The sequence below is a fragment of the Boeremia exigua genome (assembly GCF_020726555.1).
Source record: "Boeremia exigua strain MPI-SDFR-AT-0100 chromosome Unknown C7974scaffold_11, whole genome shotgun sequence".
In the NCBI taxonomy this organism is placed as follows: Eukaryota; Fungi; Ascomycota; class Dothideomycetes; order Pleosporales; family Didymellaceae; genus Boeremia; species Boeremia exigua.
In genome coordinates this window covers 1618736-1640799 of record NW_025763528.1, presented here as the reverse complement: position 1 = coordinate 1640799, position 22064 = coordinate 1618736, and the positions used below count along the sequence as shown (strand labels likewise).

Below are 22064 nucleotides of genomic sequence, written 5' to 3'. Positions count from 1 at the left end.
CACACAAGCACCACTCCTAATGCCTAAGGCTGCCATTCGCCGTGGTGTTGCACACACCACCTGGGCACCATTTCACTTGAAACCGTGGAGACAAATGGTGACAGCGTCCTGTGTGGCTGCACGCGCTCTTTGGACCTCTGACGACAGGAATTGACAGCCTCCCATCACGTGTTCACTTAGCTACTGGCATCACGATCAAGTTGACTTTGCAGGGCAACATCATTAGGTGTACGGTCTCGCAACATGTCTGGTACGTAGCATTATTTTGAAACAACTGTATAGTATCCCCCAAACTCCTGTTATTGCGTTAACTCTCAAAAGTTTCATGGAGCACACAACATGCCCTTGAGACGGGGCAAGAGCTGGATGTCTCGGATATCGTCGTGCTGCAGGATCCATGCTAAGAAGCGCTCGGATCCGATGCCCCAACCAGTCGTGTTGAGCTCTTTCACCTTCCGCATTTCGACATACCAGTCATACTCTGCTGGGTCCACCTCATGACGTTCTAACGCATCCAGGGCTTGCTCAGCTGTTTCATGCCGGTTACCACAGCCAACGACTTCGCCCATTCCGATCAACAGATCTCCGCAACGCGCCTTGCGGTTGTCTCCTGCGTATGCCTGGTAGAACGGTACGCTCATATGGTCCATCTCAGTAAGCCAGACAGCACCGCCGAATTTTGCGATGAGCATTTGCTCTCCGACACGCGACAAGCAGCGACCGTATTGAGGTCGTCCCTCTACTGCGTAGTACCACATATTCTCAGTCATCTCTGGGAGAGCGAGAGCATCGTCCAGTGTAATCATGGGGAAGGCATTGCCGTGTGCTTGATACAGATCCAGCATATCATCAAGATGTTTCGTGGTCCCAGCAATCCTTTCGACTTCAATGCGATGGTTCTTCTTGAACGCCTGGACAAGTGCGATTACATATTCGTTCGCGACACGCATGCCATCTTCCAATTCTCCAAGAAGTTCACACTCCACATGACAGAATTGGTTCAGATGCGTTGCATCCGGGTCCTCACCACGACACGAAGTACCCAGGTAGTATGCTCCTTTGAGACCATCTTCAAGTCTTAGCGCATACTCAAGTGTGAACTGTTGGGAATCCGCAAGATAAGTCCTCGTGCCAGCAAGCTCAATAGAAACAGGCTGCGAGTCTGAGCCAAGGCCCATAGGAGAGCTGATACTGCCTGTGGTCATAGGGACGATAACATAGCGGTAACCCATGCATTGGTTGAAGAAGTCCACCGAGGTGTGGATGAGCGTGCTTTGAAGACGCAGCATCGCGGTGTACCAGGGACTGTGTAGGGCTGACATGGCGAAAGTGGATGGAGTCTTCCATAGTTTGGGTGCGCCTTCTCGCTTTTTCGCATCGCTGATACTTGTGGATGCTGACTTTTCGATCTTCGGTTTGCGGGCGTGATATTCTTTGCGTTCAAGATGCAGAGATGTAAGTCGCTTGTCGGATTCCTCGTATGTGTATAGAGGATTTGGACCTGAAGGGGGCAGTCGCAACAGACTGTCAATTGGGTGTACGGTCAACATTGTTGATGTTTACCCTGTGTAGCCGAGGTGCAGACGAGGATGATTACAGATTATAACGTTTGGGAATCGTTCCGGAATCGCGAGTAGAGCGAGGCACACAGTAGAAGTGCTTGTTTGGATCATCCGAATCATGCGAGTGGTGTCATGATATCCTCGTACCTGGTACCAGATATACCCAACTTGAAATCAGTGTCCGAACGGTGGCGTTCTGCTTCATCGGCATTGCGGCCTTCGATAGTGTGAGGCCCGCCACAACAACAGGTGCGTTAACAACCCTCCTCAGAGGGATCAGCGCTTACCCGCTTTGGTCAGGCTAATCTTGCAGCACTATCCGGACTATCGCAATTTCAACGCCTGCTACTCAAAAACATCCATCTACGTGTTCGTCCTCTGTGCATCCCAAGCTTTTCAATTGAGCTTAAAGCATATCTTCCTGATCTACCTTCTCTTTTATTCTCAGACCCCAAGATGAAGCGGGACGACTATGGCCATGTCCCATCTTCTTCTTCGGAAGATCTTGTTTCTGAGACACAAAATTTCTTCGAAGAATCAAAGATTGATACCCAATCGCGGAAGCAAAACAAAAGGATGATGCTTGCAACAAGTCTTATCTTGTTAGCAACATTCTTGAATGTAATCTGCCTCTACTTCTGGCTACGGCCTGGCACTGCCTCTTCTGCTTTGTCAACATCAGAAACACCTATAATTTGGGACTATTTCCGTAGGCAATGAATACATCTCCAAAGAAGACTTAAGACTTGCGAGTCGAGCCTAACAAGCTTGTAGTCAACGATTCCAGTGGCAAACGGCTTCCAGAGTCTGTTACAAGGACATATTGGGATTATCACGATGATTTTCTGAACGAAAACCTGACAATTGCACACGACTTCTGGGCCTCCCTCTTTCCGCGTAAGTCTCCAATCATAGTCTCTCTCTACAGATGGCTGACTGTGCTCTACACAGCTGGCGAAGGACTTGTAGCTCTCACAGATACAGAAGTGAGCGCATTGCAATTGCATGAGTCGAATCGCGCGTGGAAAGAACCAACCAAGCACATCTATCTTGTCGCTGTTTTCCATCAACTTCACTGTCTTGTGAGTGGCCTGCCAATGGCTGTCAAGAAACTCACACAAATACTGATACGAGTTCTTACAGAGTGTCTTGCGTGCACAAACCATCAAGCTTTGGCAAAATCCGTCCTTTTCAATCGCTGATGCTACCTACCACCACACGATGCACTGTGTGGACATTCTGCGTCAAGGCTTGCTTTGCGCTGCCGACTCCACATTGATCTTCAAGACAAATGATATCAAGTGGCCAGGAGAAGGCGGAAACGTGACTTGCAGGAACTTCGAGGCATTGAAGGAATGGACATTATCACGGGATTATGTGTCGAGTCCGAACGAGCCCGAATTCCACGATGCATCCCCAAAATTGTTGTAGAAAAGTAGATGTTATTGTTAAAAAGCGTACCGTTATATCCAAGGTTATGATCTGTGCATGAAAACAAAAGCATTAGAAGCTTGATCAAGAGACTCTGCTGCAGTAGCCTATAGTATCACTGTGTAAAATGTGCCTGAGAGGCTGCGCTAGGTTCCGTAATTAGATCATGATAGGTCCTAGAGGAGCCATTTTGAATCTAGCACGTAACTCAGACCAAAATGATTACATATTGGAAGCATACGGTTGCACGCCCTGTTTATCTGCTGGACCGTACGTGGGTCTGATTTAGTGCAGTGTAGGTATTTAGCGGCAAAGCAAAGGTAGAGGGCAGCAGAAATGAGGTGCGGAGCGCAGAAGCTAAGGAAGATTAGTAAGAGAGGTATGCATAGTGTATAAGCTACCCTTGAACACCTATTAGTCTTTTATCCCTCCTTGCACATTATATACTGTTTGCTGTTTACTGCCACCTGTCTTTAACTACTATCTGCACATCCACCGCACGTTAAAGCGTAAGGCAAGCTGTCTACAGGTGTACGTAGCGCTTAGTAGAAGGGGTTGGTAGATTGTCGCTACTATATACTGCGGGGATCCTTCGTGTCAGCAGGTTGTACTAATAGGGAGTCAGAATAGGGTGGAGGTAGGGTTATAGTTAGTTGCTTAGTTGATCGAGCCCTCCGTCATCCTACTAGGTATGTCCGGCGCCCTCTGCCTTCTTCAAGCAGTAATTAAGGTGCTGCCGGGTAAGAAACATACGTATCGCAATCCCGCAATACATTACTGCTGTAAGATGACATCAGGAAGAATGCGCAACATAGTGGCGCCTAACACAAAAAAGTAGCCCTTAAATCTAGTAACGACAACATTGAGATAAATGATGCCTTTAGCAATGTCGTCGCACTAAACATAAGAGCCAAGCGCCGCTGCGGACAGATCAACATGCGGGCGATGCATGCCTAACTTCGAGTTATACAGTGCCCAGAATACGTTTAGTCGCAACATCTCAATTCTGACAGAGCAGACACGTTACTTACATATAGGATGCTATTCGTGTGCTGGATGAAGGAACTAAAGCGGGATCTGTCCAGTCTTCAGGGAGGGAGATATATGACCAGGCGCAGCTTAACCGTTCCGACTTAGAGATTTTTACTGTCTTCTCTATTCCACCTGTTTTCTACATGTAGCATAACGAGAGCTGAGTCATGATTGACGTTTGATATTTCCGATGCCACCCTGTACTAACCCACGTCCATTTCTCTCCTGTATACAGCTATAGGCTACCACTTAGACTCTCTTTACATCTTTATAATGAGTGCTCTTTCAGAATACAACATTGAAGTAGATTAATTATTACCTATGATGTAGCTGTTGAGAGTATTGCAGCGCAGAAAAGGCAAAGGATCCAGCCTTGCTGATGCATGTGATGCGGGGTGTGCGGGGTGTCATGCCACAATGCTGTCAGATAACCAGGCGTTTCCCTCCTTTATCTGGATCTTACCTTCCGCTAGCAAACTTTACCCTCTTGACTACTCTCAACCCTGAGCCTCTTCCAACCGAACTCAATACAAAATGCCTTACTGTGACCTTTGTAACGGTCTTACGATCGAGGGCCTGTTCCCGCCAAACATCTACCACCATGCGAAGACCTTGGCAGCCTTGGAAGAGTCGGGTAAGACTTGCGAACTGTGTAAACTCCTCTATCGTTGCATCAGGCCCGCTGGAGATTATCGTACAGAGTACCATCCCCGATTTCTTAGTTCATCTAAGGCCCCTCGGCTTGTAGGATGGACAGATGACATGCTGCTTTCATACGATTTGGAGGCATGCAGCGACACGGGCGCCAGTGATGGTGCGAGCCAACTTCCCACGAATGCTTGCTCTGTGGCATCCAACGTTGTCAGCATCAAGCTCCAAATTCTTGAAGAAAGTGAAATACAAAAGAAGGAATCGTTCCTTCCCTCTCTGGATGGGTTCACCCACATCGGCATTTGGACAGAGTCTCCACATATGCTCACAAGCCTGACGCTATTCGTGCACGAAGGTTAGAAATACTAGGTCGCGGTAATGATGTTCGAAGCTGATGAAGGTGCAAGGCGATGAATTAGGTTATCGAGCAAGCCTGGAAGAGGGCCAGCACAGGTTCATCTCTGGTCGCGTGCTCACTAGCCATCACCCTTCCAAAGCGTACTTCGATGTCGCCCGCCGCTGGTTCAATCACTGCGTTTCCAGACACACAGAATGCGGAGATCACCTCAGCTTACAGAATTCCACTGTACCAGACAGAGTCATAGATGTTGCACTCTACGGCGGTCAGCCACGTCTCATAAATTCGATGGGCTTGAGGTCTCGTTACGCTACATTGAGTCATTGCTGGGGTGGTACGATACCAATGATGACGTTAACGGAGAATCTTGAGTGAAGAATGGCAGGTTTGCCAATGTCGGAGTTGCCAAAGACGTTCCGCGAGGCCATAGTGATATGCAGGGCCTTGATGATACCCTACCTATGGATTGACAGTATATGCATCATCCAGGACTCACCAACAGACTGGGAGATACAGTCAAGCAAGATGCATTCAATATATCACGACAGTGCAGTTACCTTAGCTGCTTTAGACGCAGCTAATTCGAGTAAAGGACTTTTCATCCCTAAGCTTCCATTTGTAGATGTATTTCCTCTACACCAACAATTTGGCAACGGCAAAGGTCAAGCATACGTTGGACCACCCACTTGGACCAAGTTCAGCCATAGCTCCGGACCGTATAACGACCATATTGGATGGGTGTATGAAGCTTTGCAGGATATGTTTTCACAGACATCTTATATTAGGAGAGGTGTTCTAGAAAGTCGAGCATGGGCCATGCAGGAGCTACGGCTATCTCAACGTGTCCTGTACTTCTTTAAGGGCGAGATGATGTGGAGATGTCCTGAAGCGATTATGCGTCAGAACGGATCATGGAAGGCCCCAAATCGTATGTTTCAACTGAGGTTTGCATTGGAGAGACATAGTATGGGATTCGAATCAGTACGGAACTTGCTCGCGGAACGAGGCCACCCTCTCGTTCACCATCGGAATGACAATGATGAGAATAGCGGAAGCGAGACACATGAAAGCCGCGTCGTACAAGCTGGTACGAGTCCAAGAACTCTTGGGGCCATTGATAACAGCGTCGAGCGGAATTCTAATACATTAGTCTTCGACCTAGTGCTGGAAGGATCAAATGGCTACGATATCCTGGAGACCTGGTATCACCTAGTCAGAGACTATAGTCAGTGTCAGTTGACATTCCACGCCGACAAACTACCTGCGCTGTCCGGTATAGCATCCCGCATTCATGCCATCACGCACGACCAGTATCTTGCTGGCCACTGGCGCATAAATCTCGAAAAGACTTTGTTCTGGAAAGGTCAGGGCCGAGTCAAAGTATACAGGGCTCCATCGTGGAGCTGGGCGAGCTCAGAGGGTCACTTGGGCGACCTGTACGGCATAGACGCACAGGAAGACCAGACGCTACCTCCTCTCGAAGTTCTGGACGCCTGCACGAAGATCGATGGCGGGAACCCTTTCGGGCGTGTAACGTCAGGCCGAATTATCATCAATGCCAGAACGATTGAGGCAATTTGGAATCCAGAGCAACAATGCTGGGACTCGCGCAGTAGGTCGTGCTCGGGCAAAATACACACCGACTCGACACACCCACTTGGTATCACCGATTGTGACGGGAATCCAATCGGTTACTGGTCCTACGACGATCGGCTCTACGGCGTACTGCCTGGTCTGCCTCTGGACATGCACGCGACGCAAGCCGCCATCGAAGCTAGAATGTGTCCTGTCATGCCCGACCTGAGGGTACCTTGCGGCACGCCAAAGGAGCCTGTGCAGCCCAGATACGATGACGCAGCTGGCGAGATCGACCTGTTCTGGTCAAAGGCAGCTTATCTGCCCGAAAACTTGCTGTTGGTGCAAGGACCGGGAATCGCTTGTCAAAATGAGGAAAATGATGTTGTAGATTGTAGCGATCAAGAGATTGTTGTTGTGCTTGTACTTCAAAAATCAAACACAGACCCTGACACGTTTCAACGTATAGGTATAGGGGAGTTGTTCATATGGGATGAGAGCGTAGAAACAAGACATAATTTAACAATTATCTAGAAGACTAGAAATATACTCTTCTAATACCTACATCGCTATAGATAATAATCAAGACTTTCTTTAAGCTAACAAAAAGTTTGTAGAACTAGAATACCTATACCTGTCCCAACAGCCCTCAACCCTACAAGTGAGTGCACGAAGACCATGGATCAGAGCAACTCCCTCTTCCCCACAACCGATTAACGACACAGATGAGCCAGCACCTACTACCCATTTACTATAGACCAACAGCCGCTCAACAGCCACCCGCACGCAGCCCGACCCACCACCAAAAGCACCAGTCCTCCGTGCCCACAACCACACAAGCCCACCACAACACGCCGTGTGCACGAACAACCCGCATTGAACCCAAAGATACCACGAGCGCTGATGATCTACGTGTGCTGTGGTGCACGTGTGGTGTCGATTCTAGAGACCGGCACGACACCGAACCCGACACCGAGAGCGAAACCGAGGAGCACGAAACAGCGCGCGCGCAGACAGACATCTCGGCGCAGTGCTGCTGGGTGGTCCCACTGGAGACAGTCACCGGAGATAGTCGCCGGAGAGATGCACCGGTGCCTTTGTTGTTCGCCGTTCGGCAGCGAGGAATGAGGCTCTTGTGTCGTGGCGTGGGGCGAGACAATGCGTGTCGAGTGGCTCTTTGGCGGTGTTCAGGGCGGGAGACTGGGGGGTGGGATGGAGGGGTTGGGGCGCGGTGGTGCTTTGTAAGGGGGGAGACGGAATGTCAACTGGGCGGGGAGGGGAGGAGGAGCGGATGGTGAAGGGAGAAGTGGAGGTGTTGCAGTAGAAAGAGGCGTACATGGAGCACCTGATCAGAGATACTTGTGGACGTGCATATTGTCTCTCTTTCGACTGTCATGGAAGGTGAAGGGGGTGGGCAGACATGGCCTCGAGAGGAAAAGAGTTGGATGTGGAGTAAGAGAACGGGTTGAATGTCTTGCGAGGGGATGCTGTGGTAGAGGGAATGTAGCGCGAAGGTGGATTAGAGTATCTCCATACACACACGGCTGCGTAGTGTGGTACTTACCACGTCCAGTAATAATATGACAGGCTAGGTGTAGGATATAGTATGTGTATGGGTCTTTGAGTTTAGACAGTGTTAGTAAACATCTACGGGTGTTTCGACGAAACATCTTGAATGGAGAAGGGTGGATCACGCAACCCTACCTTGCACGATGTATCTGCAGCACATCGACTGACGTTAGCATCGACAACCCTGCCGATCGGTCGACTCGACGAATGCCAGTTGCGGCGCAGTCATTTCTGCTGATCAACATCGACAATGAGCGCATGTGCTCAGCCGCGGCCTTGGTGCGTGCCACTCGGAAGCTCGGAAAATAGATCTACAGAAGGAAGGAGTCTGCCCTCACGTGGCAGCGTCCGCGCACCAAACAAGACGTCTGGAAGACGATCACAGAGTCTCGAAACCGGGATCGTGATTCGATCTGCAGCCCCGAGCAAAATTTCATATGGCCAATTTAAATCTCGGTCTGCTCTTGGCAGGGGTGCCCACGGAGCTGGGTGGCCCTTGACGTCACAACCGTTCGGCTCGCTCTTCGTGGTTTAGGCTGGTGAGAGGGAAGTGGAGCCGTTGGTGCTCGCAACGTGGTGTAACCGGTATCCAACGTCGTCCCGTCAGCCAGAAGACAACATTAACTACCCAAAGCCGAACACGCGTCATTCCATGGCGGGACTCACCGTGGGCCGACTGGTGAGATGGCTGCAGCGGATGCTCGAGGATGGGCTGCGCTGCAAGTGGAGAGCTCATCTTCATCATCTGCGGTTGCGTGTCTCGCCGAAGACAAGGTTCGCGCCGCCAGCCATGTTCAGGTTCTCCGCACTTCCAGACATCCAGACCAGCGATTAATTTGACTTTACCTCATCAGCAATTTCTCAGGCCGTTGCGCGAACTTGGAGCGCGCTCATTGTAAGCCATTTCGTTCCCCAGCCAATAGGAAGCTCGGGCGTGGCAGGGCTGAGATAGTGCAGATCCTGGTCTAATTTCGCAGACGGCAGGCAGATGGATCGTCATTCGCATCGTGAGTGCGGTAGCGAGGGAAGCTGTCTCGAGCCGGTGCAGAACAACGGCGTGAACCCGGCTTGCTAAGGTGAGTGGTTCGGCTTGCTGTTGGGTGTTGGGTTGGGGCATGTTGACTTGCTGCTGACCTGGCGGTGGGTCCTGCCGTCTCGCTAAAGTGTACCATATGAGGTGAGCAGGATTGCTGTCAGGACCGAATTCTACTCTATATCTGCTGCAGCGGTGTCCAACTGCCAATCCGTTGAGTACGCTTCAGCTTGCCCCACATGTCGTACCATTAAGATGATGAAGGTGCAGCGCAGAAGACGGCAAAACTCGATGTGATTTGACGCACGCAGTGTTGAGCTGCAACGCAGCAGGGACAGAAACTGTGTCGGTGCCAGGATGCTGACCATATAGGTGCGGAAATGAGCAGCGGCGTACTTGTGGGAGATCAGGTGCAGTCGCAGTGACTTGTTGCGGCTCCCAGCGTTTATTGGTGATCAGCGGTAATACACTCGGTCGACTGGTTGGTGCGCAATTCATACTCGGTCGGGCTGCCTACAGACTCGACGTTGCACAGGAAAGGAGAGATGCAAGACAACGGGCGGCGGTTAGGCCAGGAGGCTGTGGCAGCCAACAGCTCCAGGGCAACGGTTCACGGGTGATTCGTTCGCTTGTGAGACTAGCGGCTTCAGGTACCCGTGGAGCAGTGGGCGTTTGACGTGGACATCAAGAGTCGCCTCCCCGCATTCCTCGCAGTGCGAATGATGAATCATTGCCGGCGGCGGCGGGCGCAGTGGGTGTTGTTTGTTTGGCAATGCAACAAGCAACGCAACAAGCAAGTCGGGGCTTTGATGCTTTGATGACCACCTGCAGATCGGGCAAGCTGCGGGAGGGGCTGCAGGGCCCTGCTTCGTTTCAGGGGAGCACGCGCACTGATTGGCTGCAGATGTTTCGCTGCACCACGCGTCACGGCGTGCAGGTGGCTTCGCCGTTGTCACAGTCGCCGCCGCTGTCGTCCCAGCCCCTCGAGAGTCAGGATGGCGCGTCAAGACGGCGCACCGCAGCCTGAGTCGCGGGCGAGTGGTGAGGCCTCTGTTTGTTGTGCTAGCAAAACGGAATGCACACGCGCGACGGTGGCAGGCGCTACCGGCGCTAGTCCCCGTTTCTTTTTCCTGTCGCGTCCACCAGCGCGCATCAGCGAGCATCCCCTGGCGGCGTAGGTTTGGGCTGATGAGGGCCACGAGAGCCATGAGGCCGCCAGGCGTGCTCGATCAGGATGCCTGTCGCCGCAGTGGGCAGGGAACCGACGCCGGCATCTGGCCCGCGCGGCACGTCTGCGCTGGACGTGTCGCAGATGCGCCCATGCGTGCGGAAATGAAGCCTAGTGGAAATTGATCCTTGTACCCAGTCCAAGTGCTTGTCACTCCCCCAGGCCCGGCGTATGCAGCCCACGCTCCTTCAAGGTCGCTGCCGTCTTTCTGGCCGGCAGATCTGCTGCACATTCCTTTCTTCTGCCAAACACCGCAGTGCGCGTGCCCACACTCCTTCGCCGTTACCTCCAGCTGTATACGCTCCTTAATTGCAACCGCCGCAATAATCTACTGTTTAGACGCTCTGCCGCCGCCGCGACGCCTTGAGAAGAAGCTCTTTGTGACCTGCCGTGGAAGACGCCACCCGACCAGGACCAGGACCTCGCATGCATTCCGGGCCAAACAGACTCTAAATTCACTGCGCCGCCCGTTTCGCCCTGCCTCCAGCTCTGCCATTACCTGCAGCGAGCGCTCGCTGCGTCTTCTATCATCGGCAGTCGCTGCCCGCAACCCAGCGTGCTGACGACGCACAGTTGTGGAGACCTTGGTATGTCAAAGTCTCATGTGTACATAAACTTCTTCACTGTGCATCCAAGACGCATACAGAGCATGCCACTAACACAGTCCCAGCAGAGGCTTCTTTCGTCGACCCCGCCTTCCGTTCACCAGCGTTGTCTGAACATCGCTCCTTCTGTAAACCACTGTCAGCCACTGTGCTACCGTACAACACTGCGCGCAGCCGCACACTTCCGTAAGATCCCTGCCTTGAGTCGCACCTGCGTCTCTCCAGGATAGACCTATCGAGTCACGTCCTGTCCGCTTTTGACCCAGCTCACTGGTCCGGACACTTCTCGCGCCCATGATGGGTTTCTTGAGTAGGAAGAAGGACAAGACCGTCGACGACGATGCCTCCAGCACGAAGAAGGGGAAGAAGGGGAAGAAGGCTCAGGTGGAGGAGCCCAAGCCAAACTTTGATCTAGGATCGGTCTTGCCAAGCACAGATGACTTCCGAACAAGTCTGATCTTGCCTGGCTTGTCCACGCGTTTCAGCATGTTGAGAGAGCAGGATGATCCCAGCTCGATGCTGGGCAAGGCCAGCGACGACAGCGTCCTTGCACCGAAGCGGTCGTCTCGCCTGCATGAGTTTGGCTTTGCCCCCGGTGGGCTGTCCGATATTGCCGAAGTCTCGTCTCTCAGTAGTTCCGTTCGACCACCCTTGTCCGCCCAGCGTAAAAGCTCGTTTGACAGCGACAGGACGGGAGATCCATCTGGCGGCAGCGTGATGACCCGAGCGAGGCCTGTTGAGGGCAATGTGCTGTTTGGTGGCCGTCAGAATATCTTCGTTTCCAACAACACCACCCTGAGGAACCTGGGATCGTCCATATACGACGATGAGGTCAGCATGTCAGCCTACCAACGCATACGAGCAGAAGAGAAGGAACGGTTACGACTGGAGGCCGAGTCACGGAACGAACTGAATTCGGAGCCATCCAGTCCGACGGCTCTCAGTCGAAAGAGAGAAACCGCGTCATCCACGACCTCTGGCCCTGAGAACACCCGCACATCGACGGCCGCCACGTCGATAACGTCTCAGGGCGCTGGCGATGCCCCTGTCACTTCGCCAGTCCTGCCCCCTTCTGCAGGACCTTTTCCAACCGCTGACGCGAACCGCTCCATGCCCAAGCCGCGAAGACTTTACGATCAAGGTCTCGATCAGCACATCCAGGAGCAGCAGTCATCAGCTATGAACAGACTGAACTCGATCCAGCGAGCGCGGGCGCCAACCGGGCGTTCAACTCCTCCGATTCCACTCTCTCAAGCACGATCTGCGACAAGTTTGAATGACCGTTTCCACCGGGGCCCCATGTTTCGCTCGGACAGTCCAAACGCAGTGGTACACCCTGGTATGGCCCGGAAGAACTCTCAGCTTTCCAGCGGCGCCTCTAGTCCCGTTGTATCTCAGTCACAGTCGCCTCCGCCAGGCAGCCCAGTCACCAGTGATGTCGGCGACAAGCTGCCTCTGACATCTGCTCTCCAGCAAGGTGATCGCGGCAAGGCTACTGCTATGGGTGCGTTCAACAAGCCTAAGGAAGCCTTCAGCGAGCAACAATACGCGGAGCGTCTGCGTCAGATGCGGGTCGATCGCGAAGGAGCTCAGGAGGTGCCCGGGTTTCCAGCCCCCGTCATGGAGCCTGTGCCCAAGAGCGAAAAGTCGCCCCCTAGGAAGCCCACCCTTCGCGAGCGTGCAGAGGAGGAGAAGCGAAAGCGGTCTGAAAGCATTGGCCGTCAGAGGTCAGAATCGTCTGCTTCCTCTGGTGATGCGAACCAAGCCGCGGCGGGCATCTCCGCTTTCCAGGCTGCTGCAAACCGCATGAAGGCCGCTGCCAATGCGAACCAATCTCCATTCATGCCTGCAATGTCGCAACCTCGGCAGAAATCACCAGCCGAGCGAACTCCTGCTGCCTTCTTGGCCGCCCCAGAATCCAGCGATGAAGAAGAGCCAGCTCAAACTAGGCCTACGACCGCTCGCACCACAGACACTACGCGTCGTTTCGAGAACCTACCCGTCGCAACGGGCCCTGCACCTTCTATCTTCGAGCATCCCGCTATGCGGTCTCGTGAAGTTTCGGAAGAGCATGTTCCACAGGTAGTCTCACAAGTCTCCAGCCCGATGCTGCCTCTCGGCGTCTCCCCAAAACCTGATCACATCGCGGACAGAGAATTGGATTCACCTACACTGGGACCAAACAACGGAGGGCTGAGTGGTATGATCCGTCAACATCTTCGTAGCGACAGTAACCTATCTTCCAACTACGGCGAAACTGACTATTATTCGCCTGCGCCTGTCGGCCTAGCTATTCAAACTCAGGGCATGGGACTCCAGCCACGTCAGCGAAGCTCGGATTCGGCTACACCTGCGCCTTCCACTTACAGCCACTCAAACCCTTGGGATCTGGACGACCTTGACAACCCGTCTCGCGGTAGTTTCAGCTCGGGCAGTCCCGTCGATGGACAGCGCACCAACGCCGGTCTGGGCCAACAGTGGGACACCCGAAGGAACCACGAACGTATTGCTAGCAACGAGACGGAAGCAGAGCACGAGGCTTTCCAGCGCGATCTTGCTCAGCGCCAGCGCGTTATCCAAGAGAATCTCCGCGCCCGGGCGGAGGGTCGATCTACGAGTCCGGCCCCTGGCTCTGCTGGAGGCTTGAAGAACGCCCTAAACATGCTTCGCGCAAAGTCCAGCCGAGAGTCCTTCGCGATTGTTGAGAGACAACAGGCAGACATGCCCCACAAGGGTCTGCGAAAGGCCAACTTGGGCTCGGGATCAGGCAATGCTAGCACTACCTCGCTGGTAGGATCTTTCATTGGTGAACACTGGAAGGCCGAGATGCCCACTCTGAAGTCCAAGTCGTCTCGTCTGGGCCAGCAGAATGACCAAGAATCGCAGCGTGAGGTTGGAGGCAGACAACGATCTGGAACTGATAGCAGCAGAGTGGGACGGCCGGTAGGTCGTTCGCCTCCCATGATGAGCAGGAGTTCCACTCGTGAGCGCTCGGGTTCTGGTACCTCATCTGGCCGCTCACTCAGTCGTCCTGGTCAGCCGGAGATTGACAACACCTACCCCCTGCCAGCTAACCGTCCGTCCGTTGAGAGCCAAGGCCGTACTCGGTCTCGCAGCAACAGCTACTTCGAGTCGAAGCATTTGCACCCGATCCAGACGAACACGCCCCATCCTCCGCTCCCAGTTCCTTCCGGCTTACCTCACCAAAAGTACTCGCCGGGCCTCCCGATCTCGCCAAGACCTTCCCCTGGTGGCTTGACTAGCCCGAATATGCACGCTTACCAACCTCAAGGTTCACCAGTGCCTCCCTTTTCGGCCACCCCCACTCCCCCTGCCTCCAACCCCACAACACCGAATGCCGCTGCTTTCAATGCAGCCATTGGTCAGCCAAACATTAGACAGGGTGTGCTGCGCAAGAAGTCAATTGCCAAGTCGGAGATTTCGGAGCCAGTCTTCTTGTCCACCACATCTGTCATCGACACGGTCAGCCTACCTGCTGGAGCGTCACTGAAAAATGGCTCCGAGCCGTATGCACCACCGCCCGTTCCACCGATCAATCCGATGAGGCGCCGCTTCGGGTTTGGCCGCTCTGACAGCGACAAGTCTACTGATGGACCGACAAGCCACGCGGATTTCGATGCTCCAAGAGCGCCCTTCGCTGATACTCCACGCACCAACTCTCACGACGGGACCAGCCAAATCCCACAGCCTAGAAACAGGCTGAGGAAGAGCTCAAGTGAGAGCCGGAGCCTCTACGGCATGACGCAAGGTCAGACTGGAGCTGTCCCAGCCATGCCTCCTACCGGCTTCCTTGGTCGCAACAACGCCGCTCCCCGTCCGATGAACCAGCAACACATGGCTCAGCAAAAAATGGACGGTGCTATGTTCTAATTGCTGGTACATCTGACACTGCTCATGTACCGGACAAGCCACTTCTGCCTGCTTTTATTCGCATGGCCCATTTACACTGCTTCCAAGAATTTAGACCTTTCCAGTCCGAATTTCTGGTCTTTCACCTTTTGTCTTTTGTCTAAATTATAGTTGTCGCCTGCATTGACGGCCTGGCTTTCGTTTTCTTTCCTACTGCAATATACCTCACGGTCTGTCCTGTTTAGTGTTCTCAGTCATTTCATCGGTCAAAGATAGGGTCGTTCGGGATAACATGGAGTCTTCATACATGAGATCGGGACCGACACCGGGCTGGACACGGTGTAAATGGACCCGCAGGCTTTACTTTCATAGTCATACATTCGGAAGGGCAACTGCTGTACCACTAGTCGAGCATCTCTGGCAGCTACTCTGCCATGTCAACACAAATCTGCATGTTGCGCCGCAACCAATTCACACCTTCATCGATGTCAACTTCTTTTCTTCCGAGTTACACTTGGCTAGATCCAATGGTATGCCAACTTACTCGACAGACAGCGTAGACTTACTCGTGCTCTTATGCATACCTACTGAATACACAGAACGCCCCTGGACCCTGCGCCAGAGCTCCACACGTTCGCCGGTCGGTCTTCGCTACTACTGTATGGTGCGGGAGCCCATTAAAGCGTAACGCACAAGCGTAAAGTTTACACAGAAGGCCCACAGCAGAATCCCACCCGTGGGCCAGAACGAATAGACGATGAGATCTCTCAGTACCCACACTGGTCCAAATCAGCCACAACACCCGGAACCAAAGAAACAGAGCCGGCCGATGATAGCGCCCACTAGAGGGCAGCAGTACCAGCTGGCAACTGACATGTGAATCGTCCCTTCAGCTCAAGCATTCCTTTCAAGCTGAATCGCCGGAAAAAGCATCGTCGTGACAGGTTACGTGCGGACTGCAGCATGCAGCTGCAGGGCTGGATCACGAGAATCTGAGGCGAAAACAGCCCCTGATCTGCAGGCTGACGCGGGTGCACGTTTCAGCAACCGGCAGTCAGACGGCATGTGGGGCCCATCCCATCCCATCTTCAACAACACGACTTTAGCTTTGTAGGCGCTTGCAATTCAGGCAGGCCGCAGACGCAATATTGAAAAGAGTCATCTCGAAATATTGCATTGGCACTGCCTCGCAAAAATGGACTTCCGGATGGCGATGCAGCTTGAACGGAGACGCAGCTTGGACGGAGATGCTGTGTTCGTGGTGCCCGTTGTCTGGGCCAATGACGATGCACGTCATGCACTCTTTGTTCTAGCAGCACCAAGTTCTGGCACATAACAAGGGATGGGCATATCCGGTTCCCGATCCTCTGTGCTGCATCGTCTCGGGGCCGTGTGTTGGCATCCAACAAACCTGCACAGATGCTGTCACGCATGGCAACGGGGCTCCTCAGTGGCGGAAAGGCAGAGGCCACCCAGCGCACCTTGGGCCATTGATGCAAGAGGAGGCGATTCGAGTTAAGGTTTGTTCAAACTTGAGAGCGCACTCTGCTACTCGAGATAAGTGCACGCATGATTCGGTTAGCGCCTGTCAAGTAACACAGCAAATCTTACAACGTCCCGATGCAGCCTCACCAAGTTTTCCCTTCTTTTCTCGCCCGATTCTCACAAACAAAGAAGCGCGAGGTTCCGATCGTCCAGAACATTCGGACACCCAGACAACGTGCTTTCTCCGCAATCTCGGCCTCGGTTTTGAAGCTCGCTCTCTCCCCCGCATTTGAGCTACGGTACGGCCAGACTACAGATCCGCAGGCGGACTAACGCCACTAGCGAGTGGCGGTCCAAACTTTGGACGAGTGTTCAGCAGCGGACACCCACCGAAGAGCTCGGTCCGCAGTTCCGTGAAACCCAATTCGATAATTGCACAGTCCTGCAATGCCTATTTCGATAGCCTGGAGCTTTTCGATGCGTGGGACCGTGTGTCGACGGTGCTGCGGTGCAACTAGACTTGCTTTTTGCGGGTGTCACGCCTCGGCACAGAAGCAGGTACAAAACGTGCGCCATGTCCTCGATGTGGGAGTTATTCGTGCTGAACCGATTGATATCTCGTATCTTTAATATTTTCGCCAAACCTACACTCTCGTTTGACACGATCACATACCAATCTTAACCATTCAATATGCGTTTCTCCACCATCGCTGCGTTCGCGACTTCGCTCGCCGTCGTCTCTGCTCAGGCCCCTGACCTGTCGGCTGTCCCTGACTGCGCTGTAAGTTTTTGCTGAACACCAATCGATTGCTCTTGCTGACCCGTCCCAGGTTGCCTGTCTTGTCGCTGCCATCCCCGGCTCAGGCTGCGGTGTCACCGACGTGACCTGCCAGTGCACCACCGGCCAGGCCGCCATCACCAGCTCGCTCGAACAGTGCCTCCCATCCCGCTGCTCGGCCGATGAGGTTCCCCGTATGTTCTCTCGCATATCTCCACGCTCTACATGCTAATCAATCCCCAGGTGTCGCTGCTGCGCTCGCTGGCGTCTGCTCCGCTGCCGGTGTCTCCGTCTCCGTCCCTGCTTCCCTCGCCACCTCAGCTGGCGCTTCTGCGACCGGCGCCGTAAGCTCTGCTTCCGCCGCTGCCAGCTCCGCGGTGTCCTCTGCTGCCTCTGCTGCCAGCTCCGCCGCCTCTTCGGCCGCGTCTGTTGCCTCCTCTGCCAGGTCTGCCGCCTCCTCGATCATCGCATCGGCCACCTCGCGCGCTGCCTCCGCCACCTCGTCTGGCCCCGCCCAGAGCACCGGTGGTGCCGCTGCCAACGCTGTTGGCCTCGGTGCCGTTGCCCTCGGCATGTTCGCCGCTCTCTTTTAAGTGTTGACGGAATGGAGTAACGATGGATGAAGAAAGCACCGAGGAATTCCATGGCTGGCGCCTGGCCCGTGCTAATGCGGAGGTGCTGCGTTGTACAAATACATACACATACCAGACTGAATACACCTTGTAATACCCACCCAACCCATCGTACCATGCTTGTGCCCGACAGTGCTCCCTCAGCCGGGTAGGTGAACCCACACTCCCGTGAATACATCCAAATGAACCTAAATGCAATACTCGAATCCACCCACCCACAAAGCACCACTGTATCCACTCACTCACGCCGCATCCAGCGCCCCAACCCACTTCCCCGCCCACACCGTAAACTCGTCCTCGCCCCCGTCCCAACTCGTCCGCACAAGCGTCACCGCGCTCTTCGCCTCGTCGCACACTTTCGCCAGCGCGGCGGCCGCGTCTTCCTCCGAGAGCTCGTAGAACGCGCTCGCGAGGTCGTCGGCGCTCGAGGGGATGGTGGTCAGGAGGCGCATGAGGGTGTCTAGGCGGTCGGTGGGGGGTTGTAAGGTGGTGGCGGTCGGGGTTGGAGGGGTGTTGGGGGGTGGGTTTTTGGGGTTGGTGGGCGGGCTCGTGGGCTTGCTGTTGCCGCTCGTGGCCTTGCTGTTCGCGCTCGTAGCCTTGCCACTCGCCGCGGCTGTCGATGCCGGCATCGCGCTGTGCACCGCCACAGGGAAAGTATTCAGCCTCCTCTTGCCCACAGCCTGGTACATAATCCCCACCATCTTAAGCTTCTTAACACTCCGATCCAGCAGCGCCTTCAACTCGACATCGTCCTTGCCAATCTTATTCTCCGCGCCAAAGAAATCATCCTCGTCTCCAAACCCATCACCCTCGTCCCCACTCCCCTCAGCCTTATCCTCCTCCTCATCCTCATCCGCAACATCCTCCCCCCACTCCTTCAGCTCCTCCACCGCATCCAACAACACCGCCCGCAACTGCCTCGCCTTCCCAAGCACCAACTCCACCACCCCGCCGTCGCACAACCTCAGCACCTCATCGCACACATCCCACACCACCCCCGTCCGCTCCAACACGCCCTTCCGCTCGCCCTCGCTCACCCCGCCGTCGCGCCCCACCCCCCGCGCCCCGCCATCTGCACCACCACGCCCAGCACCTCGCCCCACGCGCCCACCAGCCGCTTGACCTGCGCGCGCACCTCGGCGCGCAGCACGGCGCCCAGCTCGTCGCGCGCACCTGCCGCGGGCACGTGGGACGCCGCGGCCACCATGCCCGAGAGCGGGCCGGACGTGACGTCTGTGATTTTCGCGATCAGGGCGCTGGGCGTGAGCGGTGGGGTCAGGAGGAGCAGGGAGAGCGTGGTGGTGTGGGATTTGAGGAGGGTGGTTGCGGCGCGCAGGGCGGGGAGGGTGCCGGTTGGGAGGTCGGCTGGGGGGATGGAGGTTATAGTTGTTGTTGTTGGCGAGGCGGAGGAGGCGGGTGGCGCGGTCAGCGAGGTTTGGAAGTGGGTGAGTAGCGTTTGCGTGGTTTGCGTTAGGGAGATGAGCTTTTCGAGGTCTTTTGGGGGCGGCATTTTGGGGGGTGGTGTGCTTTCTGCACGGGAGATCGTGGGGAGAAAAGAGATTTGAGGTGTGTTTGGCGCGTGGAAATTGCGCGGGAGCGTCAAATGCGCGGAATGTAGGTATGTATATCCGTGGTCGTAAAAAAAGTGTCAATGGATTTGGTGGGGTTGTGTCGAAAAGCTTATCGATTCCTGACTCAGGGAGGGGTAGACTTGCCCTACTGCACCAATGACACTCGAGTCATGCGTCATCTGCATACATCAAAACCGAGATTCTCAAATGCATGTCGCATTCGCACAAATTCCCATGCTGCCCAACCACACATGAACTCAAAAATGCGAGTTCCTGTGTTCGTAGCTATATAAGTATCCATTTGGACCTTGTCGCTTCTTCTCTTACACTCTGCTCCATACCACACTTCAGAACTGTCAAATCATCTCAAGAAAGGCGCCGTATCCAGTGCGTACTCGCCTCTCTTTCAAGTCATAGAGCAAGCGTACGTGTGAGACATTCTCGAAGGCGCCAGGCACATCAAGCAGCAAGAGGCTCACCACTTGACCATTGTTCTAGCCCCGTGATTCAAATATCTTTTGAGTGCGGTCTCGACTGGGCAGCTAAGTCGTGGTGCTCCGACTAAATCCATGGTCTTTCCTGTAACATTCATCAGCAGGGTGGTTGCTGGGCGTTGCGTGACTGCGGGCGTTGCATACACAAACGTGCTAGCGCGGTTGCCTATCGATCCTTCCACGTCTACACAAATCTCGTTCACCTGCCACGGCCAGCAAGCTTATCATATCGCGTGATGGTTGGGTCGACGAATACCTCGCCTGCCTTCACTAGGCTTCCCACTGAGCTTCTGATACAAATTCTGGAACAACAACACTATGTAGCGGACACGTATGAGCGAAATATGTAAGCTGTCACTACGCAGATAGTCGGATCTAAGACTTCTAACACCCACGCCCAGAATCGACTTCGCTACACTCAAATCACTCCGTCTAGCCTGCAGGCAGTATGCCTATCTTCCGGCGCTTCTAGCGGATATCTTTCAACACATCCGGATCGAGGCGTCGCCAGAGCAAGTGAAAGTTGCCGAATTGCTTGATCTGTCATCTATGAAACCTTATGTCAAAGCTATCACAATGGTACCCTCAAAGTATACCTGGACCATGACCGAAGGCAAATTCCAGCACATCATTTGGTCTCCCCGAGCTGAAGAGATATTTGATGAGAAATTCTCGGTCAACGACTCATCCGCATTGGGAAGGCAAGAGATCAAAGAATTAGGGTTGGTTAGTTTCGTCGAGAAGCACACAGATGGGGCCATGCCTTTCACCAAAGGCGAAGTCGCAACTGGCTACGAGCGCTACATGCAGCATGCACGACGAACTCGGGAAATGTTCGAGACAAAACAGATAGACCGCGCGTGGTCCAGGTTGCTTGCCGAGCTACCGGATGTGGATTCGTTCAATATTGGACTCTGGAACTTTGACAGCAGCACAGACCAGAACTGGCGAAAACGGGGCTGCGACCTCCAGATACACGGCCACGGTTATGGCATCCCAGGACATGAATATGAAGCTTGCCGGCAGCTCCATGCGCCCGTGGGAGAAGCGCTATTCAGAGCAGCCATTGCAGCTTTAACCACCGCTCGGTCCAACGTATCGCGTCTGGAGATTGAGTGCGTCGTCGACGGGGAGTTTACATGGGCGGACGATGAAACGTTGGACGGGCTGAACCTTTCCCGACTGCAGAGTCTGGTCTTTGACCCGATTGGAGCAGACTGGCGGGAGGCGGGCAATTGGTCGCGTGAGCACAAAGCTGCTGCTGGTGCGCGGTGTGGTCTTGCACTGGTAACACTCCTCAACAAGTGCAGTTCCAGTCTGCGTGAACTAAGCTTCTTTCCGCAGCGTAGTGGCAATTACTTCGACTGGCCGCCCGCGGCACCGAATTGGCCTCCAGTATTGCCAGCCCTCGGCAGTCTCACAACGGGCACAGGGCTCGACCTATCCGGATTTGCACGCTTTTTACTTCAATCTCCTGCTCTGGTCTACCTCCGACTTGATGGCTCTGAGTGGCGCCGGGGAGAGTGGCGCGAGCTTTGGGATGCTATACGCAATCATCCCAACCGCATGACTCTCAATTTCGATCAGCTTCCCTGCAGCAACTACGGAGAGTGTAGTGTGTATCATTACACAGGAGAGGCCAGCACTCTAGATTCCGATGAGGACCAGTGGGACAATGTTCAGTACTGTCTAGAGAACTACCTATCTGGGAGAAGCCCATGGAACCGCACATTAACACTATGGTTTGAAGAGAGCGACTTTGAGTTCAGTGACTCGGACAATGACGAAAGTGATAGCGCTGAGAATGACAGCGGTGACGATACCGGTATAGATGTATCAACCAGCTAGTCTGACAAGAGAACCCGTATCTTGGGTACACTGCACCATTCGAATGGCGCTCGCACACAGGGGTTCAAGACTTTCAATGCAGAATGGACTATGCACAGCTGCAGCAGGCAACCAGTGCGACAACACTACCGATAGACGAAGTCTTCACGCTCTCATTCTGAGGTCTGTTCCAGCTGGCCTGGATGTACGTGTAACATACACCACGATCGATGTTGCTCACATAACGTCCCAGTCATGAGCATGATGTGCTGAAAGATACAAGCTCTGATGCGCATTGCTCTGAGTTTGAGTAGAATAGACTGAAGAAGTGTGTGATCGAATGAGCCGTCTGCCACAGGACCT

The 22064-nt window shown here is 54.0% G+C and overlaps 8 protein-coding genes across 8 annotated transcripts; 5 read left to right on the top strand and 3 right to left on the bottom strand.

The window, feature by feature from the left end:
* Window positions 1-11: 11 nt before the first annotated feature.
* C7974DRAFT_402563 (putative asparaginase like 1) lies at window positions 12-1883 on the bottom strand. The gene is made up of 3 exons (XM_046142727.1): window positions 1863-1883; window positions 322-1811; window positions 12-276 (listed from the first exon to the last, which is right to left on the bottom strand). Exon 2 carries the CDS (start codon window positions 1548-1550, stop codon window positions 324-326), a length of 1227 nt encoding a protein of 408 aa, XP_045993661.1. The 5' UTR covers window positions 1551-1811; window positions 1863-1883; the 3' UTR covers window positions 12-276; window positions 322-323.
* A 28-nt stretch (window positions 1884-1911) lies between these two features.
* Window positions 1912-3025, top strand: C7974DRAFT_402562 (uncharacterized protein). The gene is made up of 4 exons (XM_046142726.1): window positions 1912-2271; window positions 2337-2459; window positions 2514-2644; window positions 2706-3025. The coding sequence occupies exons 1-4, from the start codon at window positions 2019-2021 to the stop codon at window positions 2991-2993; spliced, it is 795 nt and encodes a 264-aa protein (XP_045993660.1). The 5' UTR covers window positions 1912-2018; the 3' UTR covers window positions 2994-3025.
* A 1451-nt stretch (window positions 3026-4476) lies between these two features.
* C7974DRAFT_475228 (heterokaryon incompatibility protein-domain-containing protein) lies at window positions 4477-8325 on the top strand. Its single transcript, XM_046146637.1, has 5 exons — window positions 4477-5031; window positions 5084-5368; window positions 5420-7078; window positions 7256-7270; window positions 7375-8325. The coding sequence occupies exons 1-5, from the start codon at window positions 4560-4562 to the stop codon at window positions 7905-7907; spliced, it is 2964 nt and encodes a 987-aa protein (XP_045993659.1). The 5' UTR covers window positions 4477-4559; the 3' UTR covers window positions 7908-8325.
* Window positions 8326-9741: 1416 nt separating this feature from the next.
* On the bottom strand, window positions 9742-10419 carry C7974DRAFT_442705 (uncharacterized protein; the record flags this gene model as incomplete). Its single annotated transcript, XM_046145415.1, has 1 exon — window positions 9742-10419. The coding sequence occupies one exon, from the start codon at window positions 10417-10419 to the stop codon at window positions 9778-9780; it is 642 nt and encodes a 213-aa protein (XP_045993658.1). The 3' UTR covers window positions 9742-9777.
* A 695-nt stretch (window positions 10420-11114) lies between these two features.
* Window positions 11115-15070, top strand: C7974DRAFT_53439 (uncharacterized protein). Its single transcript, XM_046146812.1, has one exon. It carries the CDS (start codon window positions 11339-11341, stop codon window positions 14933-14935), a length of 3597 nt encoding a protein of 1198 aa, XP_045993657.1. The 5' UTR covers window positions 11115-11338; the 3' UTR covers window positions 14936-15070.
* Window positions 15071-16891: 1821 nt separating this feature from the next.
* Window positions 16892-17911, top strand: C7974DRAFT_53424 (uncharacterized protein). The gene is made up of 3 exons (XM_046146811.1): window positions 16892-17180; window positions 17230-17371; window positions 17421-17911. The coding sequence occupies exons 1-3, from the start codon at window positions 17091-17093 to the stop codon at window positions 17768-17770; spliced, it is 582 nt and encodes a 193-aa protein (XP_045993656.1). The 5' UTR covers window positions 16892-17090; the 3' UTR covers window positions 17771-17911.
* A 140-nt stretch (window positions 17912-18051) lies between these two features.
* On the bottom strand, window positions 18052-19440 carry C7974DRAFT_465944 (uncharacterized protein; the record flags this gene model as incomplete). The annotated part of the gene is made up of 2 exons (XM_046146309.1): window positions 18888-19440; window positions 18052-18837 (listed from the first exon to the last, which is right to left on the bottom strand). The coding sequence occupies exons 1-2, from the start codon at window positions 19317-19319 to the stop codon at window positions 18052-18054; spliced, it is 1218 nt and encodes a 405-aa protein (XP_045993655.1). The 5' UTR covers window positions 19320-19440.
* Window positions 19441-20073: 633 nt separating this feature from the next.
* C7974DRAFT_53419 (uncharacterized protein) lies at window positions 20074-21838 on the top strand. The gene is made up of 2 exons (XM_046146810.1): window positions 20074-20220; window positions 20276-21838. The coding sequence occupies exons 1-2, from the start codon at window positions 20111-20113 to the stop codon at window positions 21720-21722; spliced, it is 1557 nt and encodes a 518-aa protein (XP_045993654.1). The 5' UTR covers window positions 20074-20110; the 3' UTR covers window positions 21723-21838.
* The last annotated feature ends 226 nt before the right edge of the window (window positions 21839-22064 follow it).

Coding starts and splice junctions, on each gene's coding strand:
- C7974DRAFT_402562 (XM_046142726.1), top strand. CDS start 2,019: ATGAAGCGGGACGACTATGGCCATGTCCCATCTTCTTCTTCGGAAGAT. Junction 2,272..2,336: donor TATAATTTGGGACTATTTCC/GTAGGCAATGAA, acceptor ACAAGCTTGTAG/TCAACGATTCCAGTGGCAAA. Junction 2,460..2,513: donor CTGGGCCTCCCTCTTTCCGC/GTAAGTCTCCAA, acceptor TGCTCTACACAG/CTGGCGAAGGACTTGTAGCT.
- C7974DRAFT_53424 (XM_046146811.1), top strand. CDS start 17,091: ATGCGTTTCTCCACCATCGCTGCGTTCGCGACTTCGCTCGCCGTCGTC. Junction 17,181..17,229: donor CGGCTGTCCCTGACTGCGCT/GTAAGTTTTTGC, acceptor GACCCGTCCCAG/GTTGCCTGTCTTGTCGCTGC. Junction 17,372..17,420: donor CTCGGCCGATGAGGTTCCCC/GTATGTTCTCTC, acceptor ATCAATCCCCAG/GTGTCGCTGCTGCGCTCGCT.
- C7974DRAFT_475228 (XM_046146637.1), top strand. CDS start 4,560: ATGCCTTACTGTGACCTTTGTAACGGTCTTACGATCGAGGGCCTGTTC. Junction 5,032..5,083: donor GACGCTATTCGTGCACGAAG/GTTAGAAATACT, acceptor TGAAGGTGCAAG/GCGATGAATTAGGTTATCGA. Junction 5,369..5,419: donor ATTGAGTCATTGCTGGGGTG/GTACGATACCAA, acceptor GAAGAATGGCAG/GTTTGCCAATGTCGGAGTTG.
- C7974DRAFT_402563 (XM_046142727.1), bottom strand. CDS start 1,550: ATGTTGACCGTACACCCAATTGACAGTCTGTTGCGACTGCCCCCTTCA.
- C7974DRAFT_53419 (XM_046146810.1), top strand. CDS start 20,111: ATGGTTGGGTCGACGAATACCTCGCCTGCCTTCACTAGGCTTCCCACT. Junction 20,221..20,275: donor GACACGTATGAGCGAAATAT/GTAAGCTGTCAC, acceptor ACCCACGCCCAG/AATCGACTTCGCTACACTCA.
- C7974DRAFT_53439 (XM_046146812.1), top strand. CDS start 11,339: ATGATGGGTTTCTTGAGTAGGAAGAAGGACAAGACCGTCGACGACGAT.